This window comes from Aythya marila (assembly GCF_965140915.1).
Source record: "Aythya marila genome assembly, chromosome: 2".
NCBI classification, from domain to species: domain Eukaryota; kingdom Metazoa; phylum Chordata; class Aves; order Anseriformes; family Anatidae; genus Aythya; species Aythya marila.
In genome coordinates this window covers 125,735,736-125,763,235 of record NC_139043.1, presented here as the reverse complement: position 1 = coordinate 125,763,235, position 27,500 = coordinate 125,735,736, and the positions used below count along the sequence as shown (strand labels likewise).

The 27,500-nt window shown below is 37.4% G+C and overlaps 1 protein-coding gene across 2 annotated transcripts in view; it reads right to left on the bottom strand.

Annotated features, from left to right (window-relative positions):
* ZFHX4 (zinc finger homeobox 4) overlaps window positions 1-27,500 on the bottom strand; it is a 149,906-nt gene that overhangs the window by 96,525 nt on the left and 25,881 nt on the right. Inside the window, exons 2-3 of one of the 2 annotated variants that reach the window (XM_082754062.1) lie at window positions 27,011-27,500; window positions 25,391-25,893 (exon numbers count right to left, since the gene is read on the bottom strand). The exon at window positions 27,011-27,500 is cut by the window's right edge and continues 2,134 nt beyond it. In XM_082754062.1, coding sequence (XP_082610188.1) covers window positions 25,391-25,893; window positions 27,011-27,500 — 993 coding nt within the window. The remainder of the gene's footprint in view (window positions 1-25,390; window positions 25,894-27,010) is intronic. The other variant, XM_082754063.1, reaches the window with a different exon arrangement.

Here is a 27,500-nt window from a genome sequence, read left to right as displayed (position 1 = left end):
ACTGTGTTATTTCAAGTTTGAATCCCCGATTCAAAGGATAAGTTTAAAAAGGAGAGTAAAAAAGACCCATGTTTCTTCTGAGGGTCTTTGGATCTATCGTTTGTGTTGCGATCAATTGAAGTAAACACTGTTTTTACATTCCATTTTTAATGCTATTTCCATGTTTATTTTCAATTTACTCTAAGTTACTGTGATAATTACTAAGACAAAAATCAGTGATTAAGAGAATGAAAATCTCGTTTCTAATTATATTATTTAATGAGCCATATATAGAGAGTGATACAAAGACAAATGTTTCAGCTCAATAAATTAAGGTGGCTTAAAATCATTCCTGTTTTAGGTAAATGTTATTTTTCATTGTCCATACTAGGAACTACTGTACATTTCTTCAGAATAATAGATTTAGCTGGTCTGCATGCCAGTGTCCACTCACATAACCATGTCTGACTTGAGGATTAAAATAATCCTTATACCCCTCCCCCTTCTACACACCTCTGGCTAAGACTAGAAATAACAAAGAAAACCCTGATTCCTCTACATGGATATCTGCCTTTACAAGGTACGTTACAGGGCTATAAAATTAACACAATTAGTTAGCTTCTAATACCACCATTACTAACTAAAGTTCTTTGCAGAAATATATGAGAAAGATATGAAACCTGTTAAATGTTAGTTCACTCACTGAACAGCATGAAGAAAAATGTTTCATTTGCATCTTAACTTTGCAGTAGTCTTGCTTCTCTTGCTATTTGGACTGTATTTGAAGGAGCTCTTATTTGAAATCCTTCAACCCCACCAGTTCACTTTTCAGGGTCTGCATAGTTTTCTTTGGGCCAAAATTTTTCACTCTCTAGTGCTTAACATTACAGCCCGGCTACCTGGCAAACCTATATCTCAACATTCCCTTTGAGTTCTTACTTAAATAATGAATGTTGTTGTTTTTTTTTTTTTTCTTCCCTTCTACTGGAAGAAGCTTTCCTGTTCTTCTGCGTCAAACATTACTTTTCCTTCTTACAGCTCTTCTTCAAGGCCCACTGACATCCTAAAGTCTGCAGTTTCTTCAGCACATTATTAACACTCTACAGGGAAAGGGAAAATACAAAGGAAAAAAATACTCAACAATATGCCACACCCTAAAGAAGATCGATTCCTGTATTACAATTCAAATCTTCTGCTTTCCCAGACTCTGTCTGCATTACAAAAACTAGTAGTAGTTCCCAAACATGGAGTCTGAGTGCCCTGCCATCTCCCAGCCCTGTATCAGAACAAATCCCTGCAGTGCACCTCCACTTCCCCCAATCCCTTTAGACCTGGTTTCCACACACTGGCCAGGGATAGACTACAGCCATGACAAAACCCAGAAAGTCATCTGGACACAGCCTTGGGAGGTCTGAACTGTTTATTCTGATAATAATGTTCATAGCACTGGAGCTTGTTCTCCTAAACCTTGCTCAGAGCACAGTGAACCAAATACTTAATAACTGTTATCACAGAGAGTTAACATGCTTCTGTGATGCTGACAAAACTGAACTGGAAAATAGTAACCGAAGTCAAACCAGATATCACATTGTCCTGTGTAGGCTCTACAGTGACTAGCTATCACAGGAAGTGGGCAGCAGTTGCCCCATCCTCTTTTAAAAGGTGAAGCAAATTATACTTCTTAAAAATGTGAAGAGGTGCTATGTGGTACTGAATCATAGCTGTTCTTAGAGTAATCAATGATATATTTCCAACTGTCATAAGAGTTTAAAAAACATATTTAAAATCTGTACCTTTACATGCTGCATCTAGGATATCAATTTAGTTAATATTGATGAACTATTAACTCAAATGTGAAAATACAAGTCCACGGGACTGTGAATAAAGCTCCTCTGAAGGGAAACTTTGTCATGTTCTTTGAGCAGAAGCTAATTAATTAGTTGCCAAGTGGTCCTTTCTGTCTATTGTTTGTACTTCCAAAATAAATAAATAAAGCACTAATTATGATGCAGGCCCTCCTCTCCCATGCTGAGTGTTAAGATGACAAAGAAATAATAATAATAATGCAGACATGCAGGTTTGTTTGTTTATTGCTGGAGTAGTATCTTGCCTCAGCAAGACTAAAAGTGCCAAAAAAAAGGCATCATATTTACACTTGAAACACTGAGTTCTCATATTCATTTCTGAAGTCTAATGCTGTCCTCTGAGAACAGTCACTGAGGGAGACAGAGAGATGGAAACACAGGAGTAACACTATGAATCATACCCTTGGCCAAACTTTTCCGACATTCTGTCTGTGCAAGTAGCTAATATCAGATTCACAGAAAAGCAGGGTACAAAACTAAGCCTTTGGAGAACCTTAACAATTGTGCAGTGTGATCAGGGATCCTTGCGTGACCCTGGAAGACAGTCTGTTTATATCCTGAACTTAACACTAATAATAGAGAACCAAACATTCTTGTATCTTTTTGTTTCAGCCCACATAATCAGAAACATCATTAATGTTCATCCCCTTATCCTTCTTAAAAATCCTGATAAGCTGTTTATCCAGATAACCCCCCACCACAGCAGGGAATGTCACAGGCTGATTATTTATTACAGAAAAAGGAGTAGTTCTGAGTTTCACTGAATGCCACCTCAATCTCCTAACACAGTGTTGAGTAAAGGGAGCACATGGCTGGGTTTCACTCTCTCCTTCATCATTTTATATACAGCCCTAAGCCATACCACCTTGTGCTGTGATCCCTTCAGATCTCACAGGCTAAAGCAGGAGCAGTACTTGGAGGGGAGATCTCCAAGGAAAACGCTAGCACTACAAAAAAGAGTTTTGGTAATTCATTGATGGAGCTCTCTGTCTAAATTAGTTATGAGTCAGTGCCCTAGCTTGGTGTTTAACAGCACCGTCCTGTTAGGAAATGTTTTCTTTTGGTTGAAACAAAGAACAGATTTCATAACTGCTTGTACTTAATAAAGTTATTAAGTACGTGGCACATTTTTTCAAACGAGGAAGAGTGTTAAGACAAATGTCTTGGCCAAAATTCAACTAGTAATTATGTTTTGCCTACCTACAGGCAATTCCCTGTGCAGTTTCACTTGAATATAGCTTTTTTTTTTTTTTTTTTTTTTTTCATCTGCCATGAAAATACTTGCAGTGAAATGCTGCTGCACACAGTTAAACACAAGCTTCCTTCCAGTATCTACCAGTATGTACATGAAGATGGCCCTATATGCACTTAGGCTAACACAGAACGTAAGAGCACTGAATTTAATTAACATTGTTAAAACATTTTGAAAGCCTCTGAATAAAGGCTTTAGAGAAATGTAAAGTATTACCATGGTTCCTACAGTCTATTTATTTAGACTTAATAAGATTGCCTTCCCACACACACGCACACACAAAAGACACCTTTTTTTTTTTCTTTGCCATGTAAAAGCACATTAGTAAATAGTACTGATAACCGAGTCATCAAAATTTATTTTTGCCCAAGAACAAACTTCCCCACCATTGGCACCTTTTACTTCCTTTACCCTACAGGAATCTGAAAAACAAGTGGGCTTTGCTGTACGATGAAATGGTCAAAAATTTCAAACTTTGATCAAGAAAGTCAGAAAGCAGATTCTGCATTTGCAAAATGCTCTCTGAAAATATAAGCTTCCAGCATCTTTGAGATTAAGCCTAGTGCACTACTAGCTGATCTGAATTACATGTATGAAGTGAGATGTTTTTGGAGAGAATCAAGGTCCTATTCATTTAAATCTTTATAGGTTGAAACAGACTGAAACTGCAACTAGAATCAAGTCGTGAAAATTAGGATAGATCAGGGACAGCAGCTGCAAAATACTTACTGTAAGAAACACCGGCTAATGGATAGACAGCTGAATTCCTGGAAGCTGGAGTCTCCCAAAAGTTTGGAGGTATACCTCTCATTTCTCATCAAATCAGAATGTGGCAAAATGTAGGCCACTAATTTCTGTGCTTACAGTGAAAATATCAGGAGAGCTGGAGACTACTGAATACATTTGTCTTAAATTCCTGAATTAGCTCCTTCCATGCCCCACCTCTTGGCTGTTTGTTTTCCGTGAATTTCTGCAAACTAAATTTGCTGACCTAAGCAAGGAATTTCAGAAACAGCTATGTTTAAATGTGTACTGCAGAATATCTGAGGAAAGCACATTCTGAATATGTAAACTGAGCATTCATGAAACAGCCAATTTCTAATGGGACATTTGCAATCAATCAGGGAAAAGAAATATACCATGTGTCAAACCAAAACTAAGTAACAGAGCACAAAAGTTTAAATGTATTAAATATTGAAAATGACTGTAGGTTGAGCTGCAGCAGCAGGACCAAGAATGATTTGAAGAAGCAATATCCACCCATTTAGCACTCAGCCATACATAAATGACAAAGGCATGCTTATCACTCCTAGGGTTATTTCAGTAGCCACATGTAGAATCTGGCAGGGCTTATAGACCATAGAACATCTATAGGGTGATGTTTCAGCCATTTCCATCAAGCATTGAGTCTTACCAGCATGAACTCTGTTTGCAACACAGCTGGTAGATCCAAACCCAAAGCCTACAAGAAACTTAGTCAAACAATTGTTTTCACCATCCAAATCTGATTAAATAGTTGTACAGATGAAAATCATCTGCATCTTGGAGACATCCCCATCTCAAGCACAGATGATTCTCCCTTAATCACTTTGGGCATATGTTGATCACGAAGGGTGACAGACTAGAACTCAGCAATACTCCACATGGGAGCACGAGTGCACCCACCAGGTTGATGAACAGCCACCCCAAACTGCCCCCACTCCCAGATCCTCCCTGCAAAAAAAGAATGGAGTCACTCAAGAGAAACTTCATTTATTGCTCTCATGGCCTTCAGCTCAGCTATTCATCAATACCACTTTATCATCAAATGTATCAAAAGTATGTGACAGATCTACAATAATAAGCATGCCATTTACTAGTAAAGAAAGGGGTAAAGAAATGTCCCAATGCCTCTGTGTCATCAAGTGTAGCTGGTAGCACAGATACTCCCTATCATCTTGCCTTTCAATAGAGCAATTCCACAAACAGGTGTATTGAGGGGACAGTATTTTCAACGATTGATGCCTTAATGTTCAGTCAGTCCTAACCCAACTCTGTTTTCTGTCAAGAAATTTTGAGTAGGTCAGAATTTCCAAGTCAAACTCTCCATATTTTGTTACTTGTAATTGACTTGAATATTGTAAAACGTATATATATATATTAATTTCAATAATTAATACAATTAGCTGTGCATGTTAATATTTAATGAGTCTTTCCACTAAAGGCTAAACAGTTTAAAGGACTGGTAATAGGAAATAACATTTATTTCATTGATGGGTTTTAGGATCCTGAAAATGAAACACAGAAAAAAATCTGTTCCTTCTTCTTGCTAACATAGAGTTATTCCCTATAGTGATTTGGCCAGATTAAAAATCGGCATTTAAATAGAAGTCACCAATTCAAAAGAGTAGTTCAAATCTGCAGTGACTACAATACTTTTGCCTGCCAGCTGTCTAGCAGTCCATCAGAAGTGGTCTGGCACTATGACTCTGGTTTTTGATTGGGGCATAAGTCATCAAAAATTTCTACTGCCTTTCTTGAGATCATTGCTATCAGCAGAAAACTCAAAAAATAATGTCTCAGGTACCAGCATCCCTTCTCTTTGCTGTAGGACCATGCTTGCATTCAAGCTACTATACTGGGAGATTCTGCAACAATGTTCTATGGCTAGCAGGTATCAGTTGTCTGTCCTTTCATTGCAATCCTGAGAACAAGAATTAATTACAATATATTTATTTATTTATTTTTTAATCAGTGCAAAAAATGGGTCTGAGGTCTGAAACATCTAGAGATACTGTTGAACTGCAAAAGACTTCTGAACATTAGAATTAAAAGAAACTGGGGGTTTCTACTAGAGTATTTTTTTTTTTTATTTGAGTTTTATTTTGAACCCCAAGTAAAATTGAATTATTTAAAACTCATTAAGATGTTTTGATATTCATCTACCATTGCTTACTACAGTATATATATTTATTTATAACAGCATAACCCACACAAGCTCCCAAAGGGTTAATGCAACTAGATGAGCTGAAATTCATGAGCATAATCCCAAACAAGTGAGTTGAAGTTCTATCAGGTCTATTTCATAGCATCAGGGATTACTGCTAGCAGTCTAATCCTACTGAGCCTAAGGGAGGTACGTTGTATTGTATTTGAAATCCTGGCCAGGAAAGAACGGAAGGTTAAATGGGTGCCTTGCTCTGTAATCAAATATCACAGGCACTACTTATCTATTCAATGAACAACTAACGTAGAAAATCAATTAGGAAATAAATAGCTTCTTCTTTTGAATTCTTTACCTAACAAAAAGAGAGAAAGGAATTAATAGTTTTATAATATAAGTTTAACAAAAGTATATCATACTACCCACTATAAAATAACTCTACAAATAGGCTGGCATACACTAACTAAAGACACAACATACCCCATAGCAACTTCCAGTGTTTTAATGTTATTTCTTTAAGTGCTAGGGTTGTTTTCAAGGCCAGTGTGTATTCAAACACCAGCAATTAAGCTCAACATACAAAGCAGAACACAGAAACTATGCATACAAAAATATTAACTGATTGCAGATAATTGGACTGTGCTCAAATGAAATCACAGATACATATCAAGTTGTTTGTAACTGAACATCTTAAATTATGTATCAGTTGTGAAGAGCATTTCTTCAGCTGTGCATCATCTTTTGTTCACTTGGTTAAAATCCCAGGAGTACTGAAAAAGGCTGAAGCTCCTGCTGGTCTTTGTTCCCAGCAGGGAGAAGCCCCTTTTGGTGGTCTTGAAGTTAACACCCTACCCCCCAGTCTCCTATCCCCCATACCTGCCATTCTGAATAGACTTCACAGTCTGTGCACACAGACAAACAGCCTGACCTGTCCAGCTAGTTTGATCCCTGGGCAGGAAGAAGATCACATCTGGTTATTAATATTGGGACATTAAAAAAATGTAATCTTCAAGGCACTCAGAGAAGCGGGCTGGCAATTATACAGTATGCACTAGATGTCAGTCAGAGAGCATGTTAGCCTAATATTATGTCCAAGAATACTAAAATGTTCATTTTGTTCTGATGAGGGGTTTCAAGTACAGTCTTCCTTTGTATCTATGAAAGCTGGTAAGAGAAGTTAGCCCAAAGCACTTAAGTCTTTAGTTTATCTGCTCTTAGGCATCCCAGTTTTGAGGCTGATTTACACAGTTTTATAATGTAAAATATTTGTAGCTGAAAAATGATAAAACTAGGAAAACAAACAAACAAACATGATTTTATTTTTTAATACTAGGAAGGCATCTAGTAAATTGAACAAAAGCTCTCGGTATTACAATTGTTCTAAACACTCTCCAATTGCATTCCCTGACTATTTCACCACTATCCAGACTTTTAAGTTCATTCATTCTAGAAATCTGCGTATTAGCTGGCTTAAACACAGTTTATATAATTGGATAAAATATAGCAGAACCATTTGCACATGCATATGTTATATACACATGAACATAGACCATTTTTTTTTATAGCATAGGTAACTATGTCATTGTGAAATTTTAGTGCCACCAAAGCCAATGGAAAATTTACCTTTGATATGACTTGGGCCAGACCTTAACACTTTCAAAATTACATCACAGAGCCTCATTAGGATATGTGCTGAGAATATCAAATTCCTGATTAGACACCTTTATAAAGCCAGATAATTCCTTCTATTTGACCTACTGGTTATGACTAAAACAGAATGAAAGACCATGGTCTGGAGTTCTTATATGCTGTATTTTGCCTTATTGATGCCACATGGAGATTTTGGATTGACAATGTGAACCCAGCATGGGTCCAGCATTCTTCACAAGGAATGCTCTGGTGCCCCAAGGTGCACTTCTGTACTACTACTCATGTGGAAGGTAGGGGGACATGATCTTCAGGAAGTCTCAAGTCTCCTAGAAGGTTTTGTCAATAGAATCTCTGTGCTTGAAACCAGATCTAAAACTATCTCCATGGGTAGTTAATACTAGTGTTCCCAGCCCAGATAGCTTAAATTAGCTGTCATTAGTTTGGTTTCATTGCAAACCACCATCAAGTTATTTTTCCTTTCTTCCTTTCAAATGGAAAAATTTTCTTTCAAATTACATTGGGCCAACACCCAGGATGGGCCTTCTACCAATTACATGTTAATCTTGTGATCTGTGTGTCTGAAAAAGGAGTTTTATAGCATTGGAAGTGAGAAGTTTCCAGCTTTCCAGCAGAATGCTAGCACTTGTTTTTAGCTCTGATAGGCCTTGAGATGTCAGGCACTCAAACTGAAACACTATTATATATGGAAAAGCTATTATAGGAAAAATGTAAGAGGTTTCTAAAATATTTTAGTTACAAAGTCACAATGTATTTTTTCCCCTTAGTATTAATGGAGCTTGGCTTGGTATGTACAGCCATATGAAAAAAATAGTATTGATACAGTTAAAGAACACTACAAATTTCTAACATATTTTTCCTAATGCAAAATATGCAGGAGGTTCAAATGCATGATAGTTTCCTGTGGAATGGTCAGCATACCTTTTCTGTCTTTATTACTTAAAAACAACACAGCCAACTCAAACTCAAGACAATACAAACTTTATCCTACTCATCCCAAATAATTAGAAATGCATATGTGATAATGTACACAACCACTCACACATGTATACACAAGAGAAAGTGGGAAAGAGCAAAAATATAAAGGAGTTTTAGGCTTGGCAAAAATGAAATTGGGCTAAGTACAGCAGGAATGACACTGATCCAGACATAGATGGCACTGTGAAAATAGACACATAGAGATGTCAGAAGAGCAGGAAGAAGACTGTGGTGAGGTGGTGAGCACTGGCAGCATGCATGCTCAGCTGAGGTTGCAAAGAGCAAACCACCAGGCAAAGATGACACTCTGAAAAGTCCTGAGGGAGATGGAGCTTTAGAGTGAAATTCCAAACTTGAGGCAAGAAAGGAAATGTTTCTGACAGGTTGGGGCCTTTCAGGGTGGAGGCTTTCTGGTTTTAAATAGTAGCTGCTTGAAAAATGCTCACAAGTGGAGAATAATTTAGGAGGAGAAACTGGCCACTGGTGAGGTGACCTATGGTCACAAAGTATGTCATGATTATCGCTACCCAGTAACCAGTTTTGATCTGTAAAAGATATTTAGAGGGTGGATTTAGTTCTAACAATATACACTTGGTATCAAGCAGGGGAGCTGTTTCAGTGGGAAGAAAAACACTTCCAAATTCACATCTTCTCATCTTTTTCACACCCTCTCTGCAGAGCAGTCTCTCTGGCTGTCCCTTTTTAACCACCCTTTTCTCTAGAGCACCAAAAACAAATGGAAAAACTCTAGAAATAAACTTAGGGGGAAAAAAATGTAACCATCAATTTCAGCAAGAAATTACACAAATAACAGAACTTTTTGAACTGAATAATCTCCCACAGTAGTGACAAACCACAGTAGTCAAACCACAGGAGAGCCATGTTCCAGTCAGTTAACAGTTAGGAAACACTGTCATTTTGGAAAACTCCTGGGCCAGCTTCATCCTTGGACTAACACTAACAAGATCAGCAGTACTACAACAAAGATGGATTAGGCTCACATTCTTCCCGTCTCTTTCATCACCATTTTAATAAGAAACAAACAAATTTAAAATATAAACCTCAAACAAATCCTACAGAGGATAAGAAATCATATAACTAGTAAAAACCCTGTATCTATTTAATTGTTCAGATTTTAGTTTAACAGTATGTGCTCTCTTACACTAAAGAAAATGCCTCATGTACCCTGTGCATGTCATTGGCAACTGAACATTTTATTTATTTTTTTTTTTTTTGTGGCAAATCCAGAAAATTATCTTCACCAAAACATAAAAGTTAGATTAAAAGTATTTTTTGTGATTTGGGAGGAGGGGGCTGAGTGAGAGCCTGGTATAAGTTTTAGCAACTAAAATGAACAGTTGGTGCTTGGAAACAGCTGTGGTAATTCCTCAAGTCCAGAACCCACCAACACAGCCCATCCAGGCTCCCTGCAAGGTGAATAGAGAAGAATTAAAACTCACTTGACCCAGGGATCAAAACGCAGGAATGCAGGAAATAGTATATATATATATATGCAGTCTTGTGACTGTAGCTGCAACTTTTCTGTACCAGACAAAAAGGTTCCTGCAGTCCCCAGCATCCCTTTGAGCCAGCTCTGCCCAGGAGCCCCCCATGGCTACTAGTGCAGGAAGGATTTCCTTCTCATCACATACACACTGATGTGTGCCCTAGCTGCTGCCCTTCCTGGTCCTTCTCCTAACAAATCCCCCTGCATGGTGTGCAGGAGAAAGATGGGACTCACACAGCCAGTGCACTGCCAGACAGAGACTCCCCAACACCACCAGTGTGCTGCCAGAGACTCCCCGACACCAGTGGAGCAACCCTTCCCTCCCCCATGGCCGGGAACTTGCAGCAAATCTCCACTTGTTTTTGCTCCTTTCATGGCAGAGAGGGAGCTGTGCCAAGGTTAGAGAGTTGTCCTTGACCATGCCTTTGCTGTAAATTTCTGTATTTTAAGTTTTCTCCAAAGACTAATACCCTTTTTTAAGAAGAGTTTCAAACAGAAGCAAACTATTATAAGGTGTAAATTGGTGGAAAGAGTGAGAACAATTCATAAGTATTTTAGTTTATTTTATATGCATAGGAAATAAAATAGAAAAAGCAATTTTTGTACCTTAATTTTCCAGGAGGGAGAGGAGAGACTCTAGAAGCATTTCAAATCTGATTTTGTGCAGTTATTCAGTGTGCAACAGCCAAGAAAAATGCCTATCAGCATGCCTCTTTTGCTTTAACTAATTAGCAGTATCACAGGGTGCAGTAGTGACACTTAGCAGTAATTGATCCTCTGATGTAATTTTTAAAATATATTTCAAAATAGCCAGTTCAGGGGCTCATGTAGCCAGTGCCATCCCAGAGGGCTGTGCAAGGACAGTCTGGCAGCCAGCACAGAGGAGCTGGTGACCACCTGAGCCTGAGCTGATGGCTGGGCTGTTAAACACAGGCAGTCAACAGGAGCTGCTAGCACTTGGCATCTCTGAAAATCAGAGCCCTAATCCCTTCACTTTTAGCATTTCCTTCAGCAGGTAGGAAATTATTAAATAATTAAAATTAGGTGGTGACTACTCTGAAACAGTGTATATACTCACACAGGGAATCACAAACTTCCTGGTTTGCTCTGAAATTAGTATTTCATTTCAGATTTTGTGCGGACTTGGTGGGAAGGGCATTTGGCATCATTGTTTCACATTACTTCACACTATGTAGAGGGCAACTTAGTTACTGTACATTTCTTTCTTTTCTAAACCTTAATGTGAAAGGTTTTAATGTCAAGCAGCATGAAGGCCAGAACAATCCAAAAGTCAACACAGTTCCCACAGTACGAGTTCAACCACAAAAGACATCCCATCTGTATTTCACAGTGTACCTTAATAACAATCAATAATACGTTAAAGTTAGCACTGAAAAAGAGCACATTACAAAGTCTGTTTGAGTTATGCCTCAGACTTGTAGTCCACTTGCAGAAACAACATCTTCTGTTTTGTATGTGCAAATGAGTATCTGGGAAATTTATTTATTTATTTATTTATTTATTGCAGCTAGATGGCTAATTAGCTATTTATTTTCTTCAGGCTCAACGACCAGTTAACTGTCTACTGATATCTGCAACCCCAAGAAACTGTGTCATCAATAGACATGAGAAAGCAAGAAGAGGCAACTGCTCTTTGAAGAGACAGGCAATGTGACAAAGGAGTAAGCCAGATGATTCTTTTCCTCACCCTCTTAGTAGTAGAGGGAATTAATTCTTCCACAGTGTAATTCAGAATTGGAGTTTTTCTCTGGCCACTAACTAAGCATGAGATAGCCTAACCACTTAATGTAGGCACCTACCACAAAGGGAAGAAAAAAAAAAAAAATCATTGGCTGGAAACTGACAGGCAGAAACCAAGCTACAAGAAATAACAAGCCATTCAACATAGCAAAGGTGACCTCTGAGTCTTCTACCATCAGACTAGGACTGATCTTCAAGAGAGTGTAAAAGAATTCATGCCAGTCGAAACCAGCCAAAGAACATCAGGAATGCCAGACAGGTGTAAAACTAGCTATGCAGACAGGTGAAATTTAGTATTGACAAATTAATCCAAGAAAATATATATTATAAGGAACCATCTGAACCAATCAAACATATTACTGGTGTCTAAATTAAATGTAACAAGTCCAGGAAACTTGGGCATCAGTACGAAGAAAGTCATGCAAAGAGACAACATAAATCCAGAACAGAATCACAGAATCACAGAAATGTAGTGGTTGGAAAGGACCTCAAGAGATCATTGGGTCCAACCCCCCTGCCAAAGCAGGTTCCCTAGAGCAGGTTGCCCAGGTAGGTGTCCAGAGAGACCTTGAATATTTCCAGAGAAGGAGACTCCACAAGCTCCCTGGGCAGCCTGTTCCAGTGCTCTATCACCCTCCCCATGAAGAAGTTCTTTTGCATGTTGGTGCAACTTCCTGTGATCTATTTTTTGGCCATTGCCCCTTGTCCTGTCCCCATAAACCACTGAAAAGAAGTTGACCTCTTTCTTTGACACTTAAGATACTTATAAACATTATTAACATCCCCTCTCAGTCTTCTTTTCTTAAGTCCCAGGTCTGTTTTCTCAACAGACCCTGGTCTCTCAGCCTTTCCTCATAGGGGAGATGCTCCAGGCCCTGTATCATCTTTGTGGCCCTCTGCTGGACTCTTTCGAGGAGATTCCTGTCTTTTTTGTACCAGGGAGCTGGTACACAGAACTGGACACAGTACTCCAGGTGAGGCCTGACCAGGGCAGAGTAGAGGTGGAGGATCACCTCCCTTGACCTCCTGGCCATGCTCCTTTTAATGCACGACAAGATCCTGCTGGCCTTCTTGGCCACCAGGGCACATTGCTGGCTCATGGCCAACCTGTTGTACACCAGGACCCCCAGGTCCTTCTCTGCAGAGCTCTTCTCCAGCAGGTCACTGCCTGTACTGATACTTGCAGTTGTTACAACAGAATAAAATAGTATTTGTTTAAAGCAGGTACATATTTGGATGTACCAGGCACCATGCATGATGAAAAAAAAATATATATATATATAGCTACAGTGAGGACAGTGTGTTCAGTTCTGAAATATCTGAATATCTCTAGAAAAAAATTAGCAGGGGTAGGAAGAGTTCAGAGACCAGCATTGGAATTAGTAGAAATGTGGAAAAACTTCCACTGAAAGCAGCAACGAATAAAATGAAATTGTATGGTGCACAAATAGTTTAAGCAGAAGAAAGACATGATAGATCATAAAATAATCATAAAGATTACTTATGAAGAAATAAAGATTATATAGAAAGACCATAAAACAAGTAAGAACACATTATATTTCTTGTTCTGCTACCAGATGAATAAACAAACAAAACATATGACTTAAATAAATTACAAGAGATTTTTAAGCAATCATATTTATATGGAGGTTAAAATAACCTCTGGAACTCCTTCCCACTGCATGTGGGAAGCTGAGAGTTAAGTTTATGAACTGAATTGATATTTGTGTACATATAAGACTATCCAAAGACCATTTTTTTTTGAAAGAAAATATATACATATATATTTGAATTTGTACAATGTCAATTCATTGTTCTTTAACTAAAGAGGACATCTGAGAAAAAAAAAATATTATCCTTTATGAGCAATATTATTCCATATTTTCTCACTAAAAATTTTTTTTACTCTGGTCTGGGAAGCAATTGTTAGCTGGTCTGGAGCAAAGAGATTAGATAAGTTGGACTAATGGTATAATTTGCTGTGATAGGACAATGATTACATGCTTGGCCAATTAATGTGTTGTTTCTTCTAAAATAGCATTCTCTTATGTCATGGATAGCCATTGCAAGAGATTTACTTGACTAATTTTATTTGCAATGGAGTATTTTTCATTAGGACAGGTGGGTAAGATAACTCACGATGAGGTGATTCAGAAACACCTCCAAAGAAGAAAGAAATGTTCTTTAAAGCTAGCACAAATCCTGATAATTTCAGTCCTAGAAGTGTTTATAAGAAAATTATGAGTAACTAGGAGATGGAAAATAGAACAGAAATGGAAATCCAACCTTTACTACAGCAGACGCTAACATATATAGACATCTGTATAGTATTTTATCAGGTGACAGTAGCAGCCTGTGGTATGTATGGACACACATAATTTTAAATTCTGTTTATGCTCTGGGGAAGTGTACACTTTTATAAGTGCATACACCTGCCTTTTTGCCTCCCCTCACTGCACCCTCTGTGCAAGAATCCCGGTCTCCAACAACTGTGACTTCTACTAGCCTTGGGTAATGTCTGGCTCTACAAAGTTCTCATGATCATGAACAACTTCAGATTTCATCTCTAACTCATTCCTCCCAGTAACAGATACTGTATCAGACAGATATACAGATAAATATAGGGAGAGAAAAAGACAGATATTTCTCCACAAATATGAAGAAATTAAGTGGTATGCTTAGTTATGTTTCTATAAGGTCCATTAAGCTGCCAACATACTGGGGGACAACCTCTCTCTTGCCTCTGCTTGGTTAGAGACACATTTTCTTTTTACCAAAGGCCATGCACTGTTTCCCAGTTGAGATAGTATTGAGCTCACCTTCTAAAGCTATAAGAATACACAACTAGTAAAAGTAAAGGAGAGACATTTGTTTCCTTGTTGTTGTGAATGCAAGAGGCATGGAACCTTTATACCTGCAGAGATCAGAAGCTGAGAGAATTGGAAAACAGGCTTGAATTCTGTAACATGAGATTTCAGAGCTCTTTATTTATTATCAGCTCAATTCTCTTCCTTTTCATGAAAAATATCTCATACATATAACTTTTAAACACCAGCATAGTTATTGTCATTTGTATACCCCAAAATATCTTACGCAAACCTTATCATCCCTTTGGTACTTTTAAGGTAGCTGAGGTCACAGAATTTGAGCTGTCCATTGGAGAACTCATGAAAGAAAATAAGCAGCCCAGGAAAACTTCTGGTTTCAGGTTCTCTGTGCTGTATGTTGGTCATAGCTCATCCCACAAACCTATTTTTGTCTTTCAAATAATCAGACTACAAAGTGCCTAACAGAGAAAGGATTTACTCTTTCTCAAAAATACCCAACAGGTGTCCTAATGATTTTTTCTGAAGTTTTTCATCCTTTGAGTTTTATATGAGACATAAACTCAAGTATCATGAAGATACTTACGAAGCCTGACACATTGCAAGTCATACCAGTTGATACAAGAACAGGGAGACAGAGCATATTCACAGCAGATCCAATTCACTGTGACAAAGGAGACTATCTTAGCAAACAAAAAAACTGACAAAGGGTATCAACAACTTAGGCAAAACACCTGTTTCTGAGATGCATCTGCAGCAGTGTAGGTCCTGGAGACAGTAGTGCCTTTGAATTGACCCAGTGACTCTAGGTCATGAACTTGGTAAAATTTTTCTTAATATTTTGTAGACTATGATTTGGTCATCTGAGACTGACTTCACAAGATGCCACTCTGATATATACCAGCAGGATGCTGACTTCCCCCTGGGTCAAAGATTTCGAGTCACAGAAGTTTCTGGACAAATAAGGGCATAAGGTTTTCAGAAACCCTTGCAGTTTGGCTGCTTGTTTTTTTCCACCAGCTTCACTCTTCCTAATTTCCACTCATTCATTAGCTGCGTACGTATCTGCAAATGCCAAAGGGCATTTCCAAAATAGTAACATCTAGATACTAAAAGCTGCCTCATTTCAGAAGTAAAGCAAGCCTTTTTCAATGCTCTCATCACTAGCACACACAGAAAGCAAGAATACCGAAATCCTTAGACTTTGTTTCATTATTCTAGCTGTAAAAGTACCAAGCTTCTGCCTTTGGTTTAAACAGTGTCATCATAATGACATGGTCATGGTATGCCTTTGGTTTAAACAGTGTCATCATAACAGGATTGGTCTTGAAGTTTCTCTGAATAAGGATATATATATATATCCTATATATATATATATATTTTTATAAAAGAGTTTGTGTACAATGTATCTCTGATGTATCCCTGAACAGCAGATTCTGTGCTGTTTTTATGGGTAGAGGCAGACCTATTTATTAATTTATTTATTTTACCAGAACCAGTGCAAGGAAGCACCATATGCTTTTATTCTTTGTGACTAATTACAAGGGAAAACAGTGATCATAAATAAAATCTGTTCTTTGGGCAAACTCCTGAATTACTATGGGCAAACTCCTGAATTAGTATGTGCAGGTGACATGGAATATTCCTATATCCCACGTCACTTGCACATAATTCATCAATAAAATGATAGTTATATATTGTGTATTTTTGACATGTGAATCATGTTAACATTATGGTTTGATTAACACTCAAGGATAACAGTTTTAAACAGAAAAAAGTACATTTTTTTATCAGACAAATAATGCGGTCAAACATCCATTATTTATTTATTTATTTATTTATTATTTTTTACCAGTTATGCTTCCCTTTAGAAATATATATGGTTTCCCAATCATGCATATAAGCAGAGAGCATTGTTCACAGTCTTCCTATGTGATAAAAACAGGTTTTCTGTTTTTGTCACTGCTACTGTAGGAGGATGCCCCAGGCAGGGGACTCTGCACACTTCATCATTCAAGGACAACCTTTGCTCAATTTTTGTTTCCTTCAATGCCCCCTGTCTTTAAAAGCTAAAGATTATCTTAATGTCTTCCCTCCCACAGGGAGAGTAGCACATACAGTTTCCCCTGAGGCTATGGTACATAATACTCTGTGTATCTGTCTGCTGCAGAATTGCAAGGCTGGCACCTTCGTCTGCAGACCAAGGGGGTCATTTCCATGACATCCTCCTTCACAGCTGTCCAAAAAGGGAAGGTCTTGCAATTCTCACCATAGCTTCATCTTCTTTATATATAAGCATGAGGATGTACCATTGTCATTCTGCACTATCTGCCTGTGTTAAGTACACCAGCCTAAAAGACAGACAGACCACCAGGAGCTAAAAATATTAAAGCTACCTCCGGTATTTTTTTTTAACATTAAAATCCTACCCACATTTAATGCAATTACTACCTATTTCCTGTTGTACTTCATTGTATTTTGCCAACAAATACACACATGAAATTTTATCCAATAAAATACATCTCTTGCATTGTGACCAGCTCTTGCTAGACCCAACAGAATTGGTATTGCTCAGCATTTCACACCAGTCTCTTCACTATCTTCCCTTAAAAAAATTTGACCAGACTGTTGCTAGATAATGCTACCCCAAAGGAAAAAAAAATAAATGCAGAAAATTAATTTCTTTATCTAGAGAGAAAGACACATATAGAGACAATGCAGTCTCAAGAGCTTTGTATTACACCACTCAAAGCTCAGTTCTTGATATGAAGTATTTAAGATTTATTCTCACCAACCTTGACAGCCTCCTAAGATTCCCAAATCCGGCATTTTTTCTGGATGGACTGACAAATGCATAGACCCATGGAATGCTTCTGCCCAGACACTTATCAAATACAATAGTAAATCTGAAATACACATGCATGTCAAAATACAACTTTCCTGTCATGCCTGTATTTTTTTTCAATGCTTATTCTTAATTATGCAGAAGAGATTGTACAGAAAAATCCCACCCGGAAGAGTCTGCTAAACTGTGTTTACAAATTTTAGAGAAGACACCTGTAGTGTGTGGTGCACTATCAGATAAAATCTCCTAAGGGCAACAAGTAAATCTATGTTGCAAGGCTAGGTGGAAGTGGCTGCTAAGTTCATAGCTGCAATCAATTTATGCATGTACACAAATAAGCACACAATACTCTTATATTCACTATACATTGCATCTCTACCTTGAATCTCAGTTAGGAATAATTACATAGTTCTCTTAATATCAGAATGAAAGAAATCCAGGCACAAAAAACAGCTGTTATACAGCCATTTTTTTTTGTGTTGAGCATACTGAATAAATGAGGCTGATCCTCTTTATGCTGCTTTTGATCTCCTCCTTACTCACTCTTCCTGCTCTGCCAGGGGAACGACAAAGTCATGCTCCCCTGGGCAGGCTCTGCTCTGGAAATCATGACCAAATAGTCTGGTACAGCCTTCTTTTAAAGAGTAGCCTTATACATCATCATCCACAATAATACTAAAGAGTGGGATCCTGGACAACGTTTCAATGGGGATTCCCTAAAGAATTTGAGAGTATTATTTTTTTGCTTTAGCAGTGTACCATAAACTGAATCCAACGCATGTCATTTTTTGCAATGTATATAGGACCATCTCGGCAGGAGAATCAGACAACACCTGAATATCAAATAGAATATACATGAAATATAATGTGAAAATTATTTCTCAACTATTATATTTTAAATTTAAAGTAGAAAATAATAAATTTGAAATTATTATTCAACTACCCCCCTATATTTTGTTCAAATAAATGTACTTGTCTATTGTGTATAAGTAGGTACAGTTAGCATGTTCATGAGTTGACTGTACAATGTGTTCTTTCAACCTTTGTTTTTATATGTGCAAGCACAACAGCATAATCTGAACTACAGTAACAAAAACATGTGGTGGAAATTAAATTTCGTAAAACATTTAAAACCTTAAATGATCATAAATCTTAAAGTACTATAAATAATGAAATATCCTCTATCCTGAGGTTTATGTTTAGCAACAAATTTGAATAAGTTTTGTTTATCACTGAAAACAGCTTTCTTCACCAAAACAGACAGCAAGAATAAGATTAAGCAAAACATGTTTTGCCTCCTCAGATGTGCAGACATATTCCAATTTCCTTTGCACAATGATTTTTATGCAAATCAATGCTGCACAATCTCCTGACCTCTTTTACCATCATACCGAGACAATGACAGTTCAATAATTGGACTGGAACATACCTAGGATATTTGATTTTAAATTACGAAGTTGGTGCAGGACAAGTGAAATGAAAAGAATACAACTTCGTGCTAATTCTCTACTGATCAAGTATCAAAATCATGCCAAACAGAGTAAAGCAAACAAAGTGATTAGGGCTGTTAGTCCATTCACCTCCACATGCATATACTTCACACCCTCAGTTCAGTTGTTAATTCCTAACAACGAGGCTTTCATCCAGAACAAGGATAATGAGAAAAACCCAAGCAGGGCTCCTTGGGGAACTGTTACACTAAAAGTTACCTATGGACTAAATCCCACTTGTGCCTCCTGCACCTGATAAAGATGAGCAAAGCATTCAATATCCCTCACTTATTTAAAATCCAAATATGCAAACAGCATTGTGGAATCTCAACAAACTGCTTCACTGACGACACATGCAGAAAAAAAGCTATTCTAATTAAGCTTTTGACTTTGAACCAGAAGAGAAGTGGACACCTTGCTTTTAAAAAGCACTGTACAACCCCAGCTGAAGAGCAGGTGCTGCATGGTATTTGCATTTCCTGCAGAGGATTCTAGCTAGCAAGACCAACCAGCTGACCATGAAAATTCTTGGCCCTAAGTGACCCAAGGACAGGCTATAAATCCATCCTATAAAATATAGTAAAAGCCCCGTTTGTTCTTCTACCCTTTCAATATGTGATGTTATACATTTGTGATTATCTCATTTTATTGGGCTCTTTAGAAAGCTGTTTATGATCATTTGTGGACAAAACAAAGGCTCGTTGTAAACTCTTTTTTAAATAAGTTGGAAGGTCAATATGAAACAAAGGGCACCACTTTTATGACTGCTACATGCAAGCTATGCTTGTGTGTGTAATATTACAATGCATTTCAGCAAAGGGATAGAGTCCTAGCTAATTACAAAGCTAACATATAATAGTATTGCATTAGCAGCCCAAGAAATTCCTATTGAATTGCATAGATCTGAAAATAGAAAGACATGCTTGTACTGAAACTTAATTATCTTGGCAAAAATTGTGAGGGCCAGATTCTCAGAAGACAAACACAAAGCTCTGCTTTACACTCCTGAGGATCTAATGCTTTGTTTATTTGGATAACCTCCATCAGATAAAACTTACCATTTGGATTGACTAATTTTCCATATTATTTATGGTATCTACAGTCAAGTAACACAATTATTACTCAGTTTGTGAACAATAAAAAAGATACTGCTGATCTTCAAATACAAGGTCTAAAAGAGACGATCAGCATGCTCTGTCAGGTTAAAAATGTGAATGCTGTTGCATTCCACTCTAGGCAAAGAAGACAAGCCTTTTTCAAGGACAGTTTGGACTGAAATTCTTTTTTATGGTTTCAAAGTAAAACATTATGGTAAAAAATGAATACAGCTTTGTTTGTTTCTTCAGTCATCATTAGCAATAGACATAAAGGTATTCTGTTTTTGAGCCCATATGGAAAGATCATCAACACTTTCTGCTTCTGGGTCCTTTGCCAAAATACCATATCCCACATGCCTTTTACCTTTAAACATAAAAGAAAAGGTGTTGTTCTGGTCAAATAAAGAAATAATTTTTACTAGCATACGTCTAATGTTAAAGCTGCCTAAATCCTGCCAAAGACATTAAAACACCATCTGCAAAACAGATTTTCATTAAATTGATCAGTTTAAAGTTAAGCAGCAAGGCAGATGATGCTTTTGAGCTAACCTTTAACCTTTAACCTTCTTAAACTGAAATCAAGTCACTCCTTTTGGGTAATATCTTTGCCATTTGAGAAGAGGAGAAGTGAAGTGATCTATCCAAATTGAACTGACAATCTTAGCATTAATAGTGTTATGGATCGATATTTTGTCAATAAAGGGAAAACCAATGGAGTTTTCACGCAGCTGAGTATTTGTCTGCTAACTGCTGCTTGTCACTTGCCCTGAGCTCCTAAATAGCTGCATATAAAATGTAAACTGAAATATATACCCAATATAAAATTAATGTATATTAAAGCTATTATTCACTAATTAAATAATATTTTAATACACTGACTTCATTTTTTTTTTTATAGTGATTATAAACTGATCCTTTTATTCAGTTACTTGGCTAACTAAGGCTTCTTTACAGCCCCTACAGTTTACTTGCAAAAAGGCTGCCCTGTTAGATTAAAACTCCTTTTACTATTTATTTATTAAAAGTATTTGGAAACTATTTCATGAGCACCAGACATGATATGTGCAGTTCCCTGAATCAAAAGCTATTTGACTAAGCCACAAAATGGCTTCCTTAAGAGCAGTTACAGTTCTATGTAGTTTATATCCAGTAAGATCACTTTCCTACCTCAGGTTCCCAAATCTGCAGAAGTCCAACATTTCCTCCTGCAGAATGGAAATGCACTCTGTTGCTATAGTGTCTTTCTCTGTTTACTTGTGGAGTTACCGGATGCTTCATGATACTGTGAAGGATTCACCAGTCTCCTGTGGTTTAATTTGGTTTAATATCAAGCTCCACAATTCCAAACACAAGTCTTTGGGAATTTCATCTAGCCCAAGCAGAGTTCACTCAGGGTAAGGTCATCTTTGTTCCTAGCAAACAACTAACTGCACCTTCTGCAAGGAGCAATCTGGCCTTTTCTTTCTTTCTTTCTTTCTTTCTTTCTTTCTTTCTTTCTTTCTTTCTTTCTTTCTTTCTTTCTTTCTTTCTTTCTTTCTTTCTTTCTTTCCTTCTTTCCTTCTTTCCTTCTTTCCTTCTTTCCTTCTTTCCTTCTTTCCTTCTTTCCTTCTTTCCTTCTTTCTTTCCTTCTTTCCTTCTTTCCTTCTTTCCTTCTTCCTTCCTTCCTCCCTCCCTCCCTTCCTTCCTTTTCTTTTTTAGTTTAGAAAACAGCTGAAAGTTTTACTTTACAACATTTAGAATCTAACTTTAAAAGTGACATTTTGATACTGATTAAAATTATTCACCTTCAGAAGAGAAGCTCTGATGTTCATGATAGCTTTAAAAGCTATGATTGTGAAAAGACATCCTTTGATTTTATCAATAGTTAAGTAGAGGAAAAGAAATCTAGCTGTTATGGCAACACTTACAAAAGGAAAATTCACAAAACAATAACATTTAAATAAACATAAATGACTAAAGATAAAACTCTAAGGTGCCTGACAAAGCAAGGGAACAAAGTCACAGATTCTTTTTCCGAGCTTTCACATGGTTTTAGTATTAAAGTTTTTATTGCCAAACCATATTCACAGCAACTTAATTTTAAAAGAGTTAGAGGAGCTGCTTGAATATAAATACAATTCATGAATATTCGATATCACTCCCAAGGCATATATCTATTATTCATACAAATGTTTTGTTTGTTTGTTTGTTTGTTTGTTTTTGTTTTTTGTTTAATGTTTTGTTTGTTTGTTTGTTTTGTTTTTTCCTTAATTGCTCTAAAAAGTATAACTGATGTATCAAGAAAAAAAAAAAATAGTTTACAGCTCTCTTGGTGTCAACTGCTTCACCAAGACCTGAAAAAACTATCTAGTCTGCCAGCAGATAACTTTACAGACTTTCAAAATCTTATTTATTTCCACTTTAAGGACTGAATGTATACCCATAATTAAAACTGAAGTTGTCTGGGTGACATACAGGGGCATTATATTCCTGATACAGATACAGATATTTTGTGATACACTGTAGTACTGTCAATACCAAATCTTAAAAAAAATATAAATAATAATAATAATAATAAAAAACACTAATACACCAAAACTCTTCCATTAAAATTAGCTTTAAAATTAGATTATATGAAAATAGTGTGTGCATGTGTATGTGCTGTCTGATTTCTGAGAGTTTTTAAGCCTACCAGTGTTCAAATTTCCAAGCCTCTCTGGGAAATCATGAGAGACATAAACTTCCAAACAAGCTAAGATTCTCGCTATCTCACTAAGATTCTCACTAGATTCTCACTAGGGACAGATCTTAAAAATACAGGTATTAGGAGACTAGTAACCTTATGATTATGAGATTTATGATTTGTATTATCCTTCGCTAGGACATGAAGTTTAGGTGGTATTATTGAAAGGATTGTTCTTTACTCTTTACTGGAAGGGTTGTTAGGTGTTGGAATGGGCTGCCCAGGGAAGTGGTTGAGTCACCCTCCCTGGAGGTATTTAAAATACATTTAAATGTAGTGATATGGTTTAGTGGAGGACTTGTTCGTGTTAGGTCATAGGTTTGACTAGGTGATCTTGGAGGTGTCTTCCAACTTAAATGATTTTGTGATTCTATTTAAGAACTTATGCATTCCTCCTCCTCTGAGATGTTTTCCACCTTAACTGACTCAGAGATGGAACTTACAAGGTTAGTGTTGGTCATCTGATGGTCATATGACAGCTGAACTACACAAGCACAACTGAATCTAACAAACCAGAATTTGGAAAAATAAGAATAAATATCTTCAGCAGCAGGACATTATAACTGATGAGGGCTAAAAGTTAAGACTCACTCCCTTATACTCCAAATCAAATATTTTGTGGAACACGCTGCAAAACCAAACGTATTTGACCAAGATTTTTCTAGGGATAGGGTTGCGTGAAGTGATGAGACAATGCTTTTTTGAGTAGCTGGTTTGTATCTTTCAACTCTATATCTATGCCTATGGTTTTATTTTGAAACAAGAAAATGGCATCTTATTTTCAAAAGTCTCTAAAGCTTTAGCAGCAAAGCCATCTGAGAAAAGTCTTCTGCCTTCCCATCTCCCATTCTATCATTCTTATCTGTGACATTTTTTGCAGCAGCATCTCTCTGAAGGCTAGCTTTATCAAACAAATCATGGAAATAATCCAGGTTAACACTCCAAAAAAGATACGGGGACCAGCTATGTTTTAACCAGGTCATTTCAAAAACCTGGCTTACAGCATGGCTCTGCAGTCAGCATAACTGGAGGGCGCAAGGAATCATTTCATGAATGACAGGGAGCAGGAACCTCCGAAGACAGTTTTGCTGCTGAGGTAGGCAAGTTATGTAACTATACTCTTAGCTCTTTTGGGACTTTTCAAAACAAAAATTTGGGTCTTTAGAAAAGCAACATACAAACAGAAACAAAAACAACCCCCTGAAGTTAAGGAAAAGCAGAGCAACCAACACTGTCGGAGAATATAATAGACCTAATCTTGTGTTACTGCCATTTTTGTCCACAGCAGATACTCCAAGGTTAAAACGATCAGGTTATAAAATGAAAATCCAAGTTACTGCCTGTGCACTCTGTGTTAACTCAGAGCATCCATTTGAACATTGCTGAACACCAGCAAAATGTTATTTCTTGCTTAAACTACAGATCTGCTGAGGGTTTTCTGTATTTGTTCCATGTGTACATGTTTTCAACATGATTAGAAAACCAGCATAGCTGCTATAATCAGCAGATGACTCCTTATAGCTTAGTTATCACAGATTTCTAGTATAAATCAATAGATAACACTTGCAAAATGGATTTTCTAATCATATTTAGAGCTTGTTACAGTGACTAATGGTTTGCAATATTTCCTGAATTTTTTTATCCCCTAGACAAAAGAAGTTTTTAATAAGTTACAAAGTTATTCATCTTGGAAATGAATGTGTTATATTTTGTACATGAACCAAGACAATCAAGCCAATCCAGTAAACACACTGCAGAAAATAAGTTACCCCATAATTAGGGTTTGGAAAAAGTCATGACAAGTTGTGTAATAAATGGTATTCATCACTCCCACATATTCATTATATCCACATAGTTTTTTCCAGTAAAGATAAAAATATAGTTGCCATTCTACTAACATATTTATCTACACCACACCCTTTCATGTTTGTGAAAAATCATTACTGGCTTGCAAAAGAAGGGCAGACAAAAGGATGGCAGTGCTTACTTTTGAATATCGTTGGTAATAATGTGGTATATTACATGTCTTTATTGAAAATACTGATGTAAAATAACTTGGCTGTCACAGACTATGGTTGCAAACAGACATATAAGCCAGAAAGTGATCTCTTTTCCTAGGAACGGTATGGAAAATTCATCATTTTCCATAATCTCTGTCAAGCCTCTGATCAAAATGTTATGGACAAAGTTTGAAAAGATCATAAGACATGCAAAACCCCTCTAGTTATGTATGATGAAAGGACTTTTAAAAAACTTATGTCCCCTGTGTCCATAAAGTGAAAGCTGAGTGAGCCCTCAGGTGAATCTACACAATTCACTGGGAGCACACCTTCTTGACTACCCTGCATATTTTTTTTCAAGTATACACCTTCTGTAAACATTTAATCTGATGATTAATCACAGTCTTGTTCAATTAGCACTGAAACAGTTAATTCCTAGTCTACTTGGTGCCAACTTAAATTGCTGTCACTGGCTTACCTTGTACAGTTTCAGGGCTGCTTCATGCCTGTGATTGGTAGTATGTAAGCGCAATTTATCCACGCTGTTGGTGTAGTAGTCACAAGCATTACATTTTAGGTGAACCGGGTTGCCAATGGCAATACACTTCAGCCTCCATTCATTAGTTTTGCCCCCTTCTTTAATGTGAGCCACCAGTTGATATTTCTGCATATGTTTGTCAGTCTTGCAGTGGAGCTGGAAGTTCGCTTTCAGCTGAGTGTTGTAGTTACAGAGCTTGCACTGGTAGATGTCTCCAATTACAGCCCTCCACTCCTCTTCAGGGAGCGAGCGCTCGCTGCTCACATGCACACTTAGGGCCTCCAGGCTGTCAGAGGTGAATTTGTTGCAAACAGCACACTGGAATAGCTTCAGCGCTGGGTCACTGATATAAGGTGACAGCTCTCCTGCAGTAAGGAGGGACAGGTCATCACCCATTAGCTGACCACTGGCAAGCCGGATTTCAGGCGGCAGCTCATTATTTACTACAGGAAAAAAAAAAATTAAAAGGGAAAGTAGAGACCAGCAAGCATAGCACACACAAAGGAATCTGTAAAATAAAGCCTTGACAAGGAGTTTGCTTTCTCTAGAGCTTAAACTATAAAAAGCTGTAATAGGATTGAATCAGGATCAATTACAATCATCCCTTTCAACTTTTAAATTCCCTCATCAGATAGCTTTAATTACTCCTACTGGGCATGATGTCATTCTGGAATTTGTATTTTCAAAGGCATGAAAGTTGATCAATAAAATAACAAAACAGCAATGCTTTTGTAACTTAAAAGCCTAGATTAACTTACACAGCACTAATTGTAGTTTTGTTATATCCTTTAAATGATGTTGCAGGTAGCTCAATATATATATATATATATAATATACTAATTAGGATAAGTGTATCTATGCCAATTTAGCTAATTTTTGGTACATGATCTTAGTGTTCCAGTTTTTAAAACATGCCCAGAAAACAGCACTAGGCCTATTTAGGCATGTCAAACATGAAACATTAGAACTAAATGAAGTTTGAGATGTTTTTTTTTGTTCAAATCTGTAAGGTTAGATAACAGATTTACAGTACACTGCCCAAACATGAGCATTTGACTCCAATTCACCCTCCTCTTATACTTGGAATACAGACAATTTGCTAACTATAAAAGGGCATTGTCAGTTAAGAAAGAAAAGATTACATTCCTGCCCGAAAACATTGACCTATTCGGATAATTAAAAACTGCAGAAAACAGAGCTGCCTTTATCTTTTATATTTTGTTTATTTGATAGCACCTTGTTACATAATCAATTAATTTCATTCTCTACCTGTGGACCCTGCACATAGTGATGGAAGGGAGGCAAACAGGATTGTAAAGTCATGCGCTTGGTCAGGGGCTGGAAGAGGACCCCCCAGGGGCAGGTAGGGAACCTTCACTGCTTTCTGCAGTAAAGTCACTCCTGTAACCATTATCTAGCATATCACTAACTTAGCTTTTACAGAAAAAGCTCGACACATGATGATGAGCAGAATAAAACAGAAAGTGGTTTTTTGTCTTCAGCTGAAGCACTAATACTTCTAAGTGAAAAATTAATATGAGAAGACAAAGAGATACTGACCAAGTCCCGGCGCCAAAGCCGCAGCTGTTGCTGGATCAAGCTGGAATGGATTGATCATCATCTGCGGGTCTGCTGGGTTCTCCAGTTTCATTCCAGTCAGGCCTATGTTCTGGGCTAGGTAGTACTGGTAGAGCTCTGCCTCCGCGGGCGCCAAGCCTAAGTGCAGGTTGTGCTGGATCTGTTTCATGTTTTGCTGCAAGAGCATCATGTTATGCATGTGCTTCTCACTGGTCATGTGAATGCGGAGGTTCCTTGCCACATTGGTTTCATAGTCACAAACCTCACAGCGCCACGTGGGTTTCTGTTTTGGTTTTGATGGAGATGGTGTCCCACAGCCACTGAGGGCAGCATTAGCTGGTGGGGCTGTGTGACCGTACACCTGCTCGCCATTCCCATTTTGAAGATTTTGAACGTTGTTTAGGTGCTTGTCTGACTGCATATGAATACTGAGGTTGCCTTTGGTAGTTGTAGAGTAGTTACAAACCTCGCA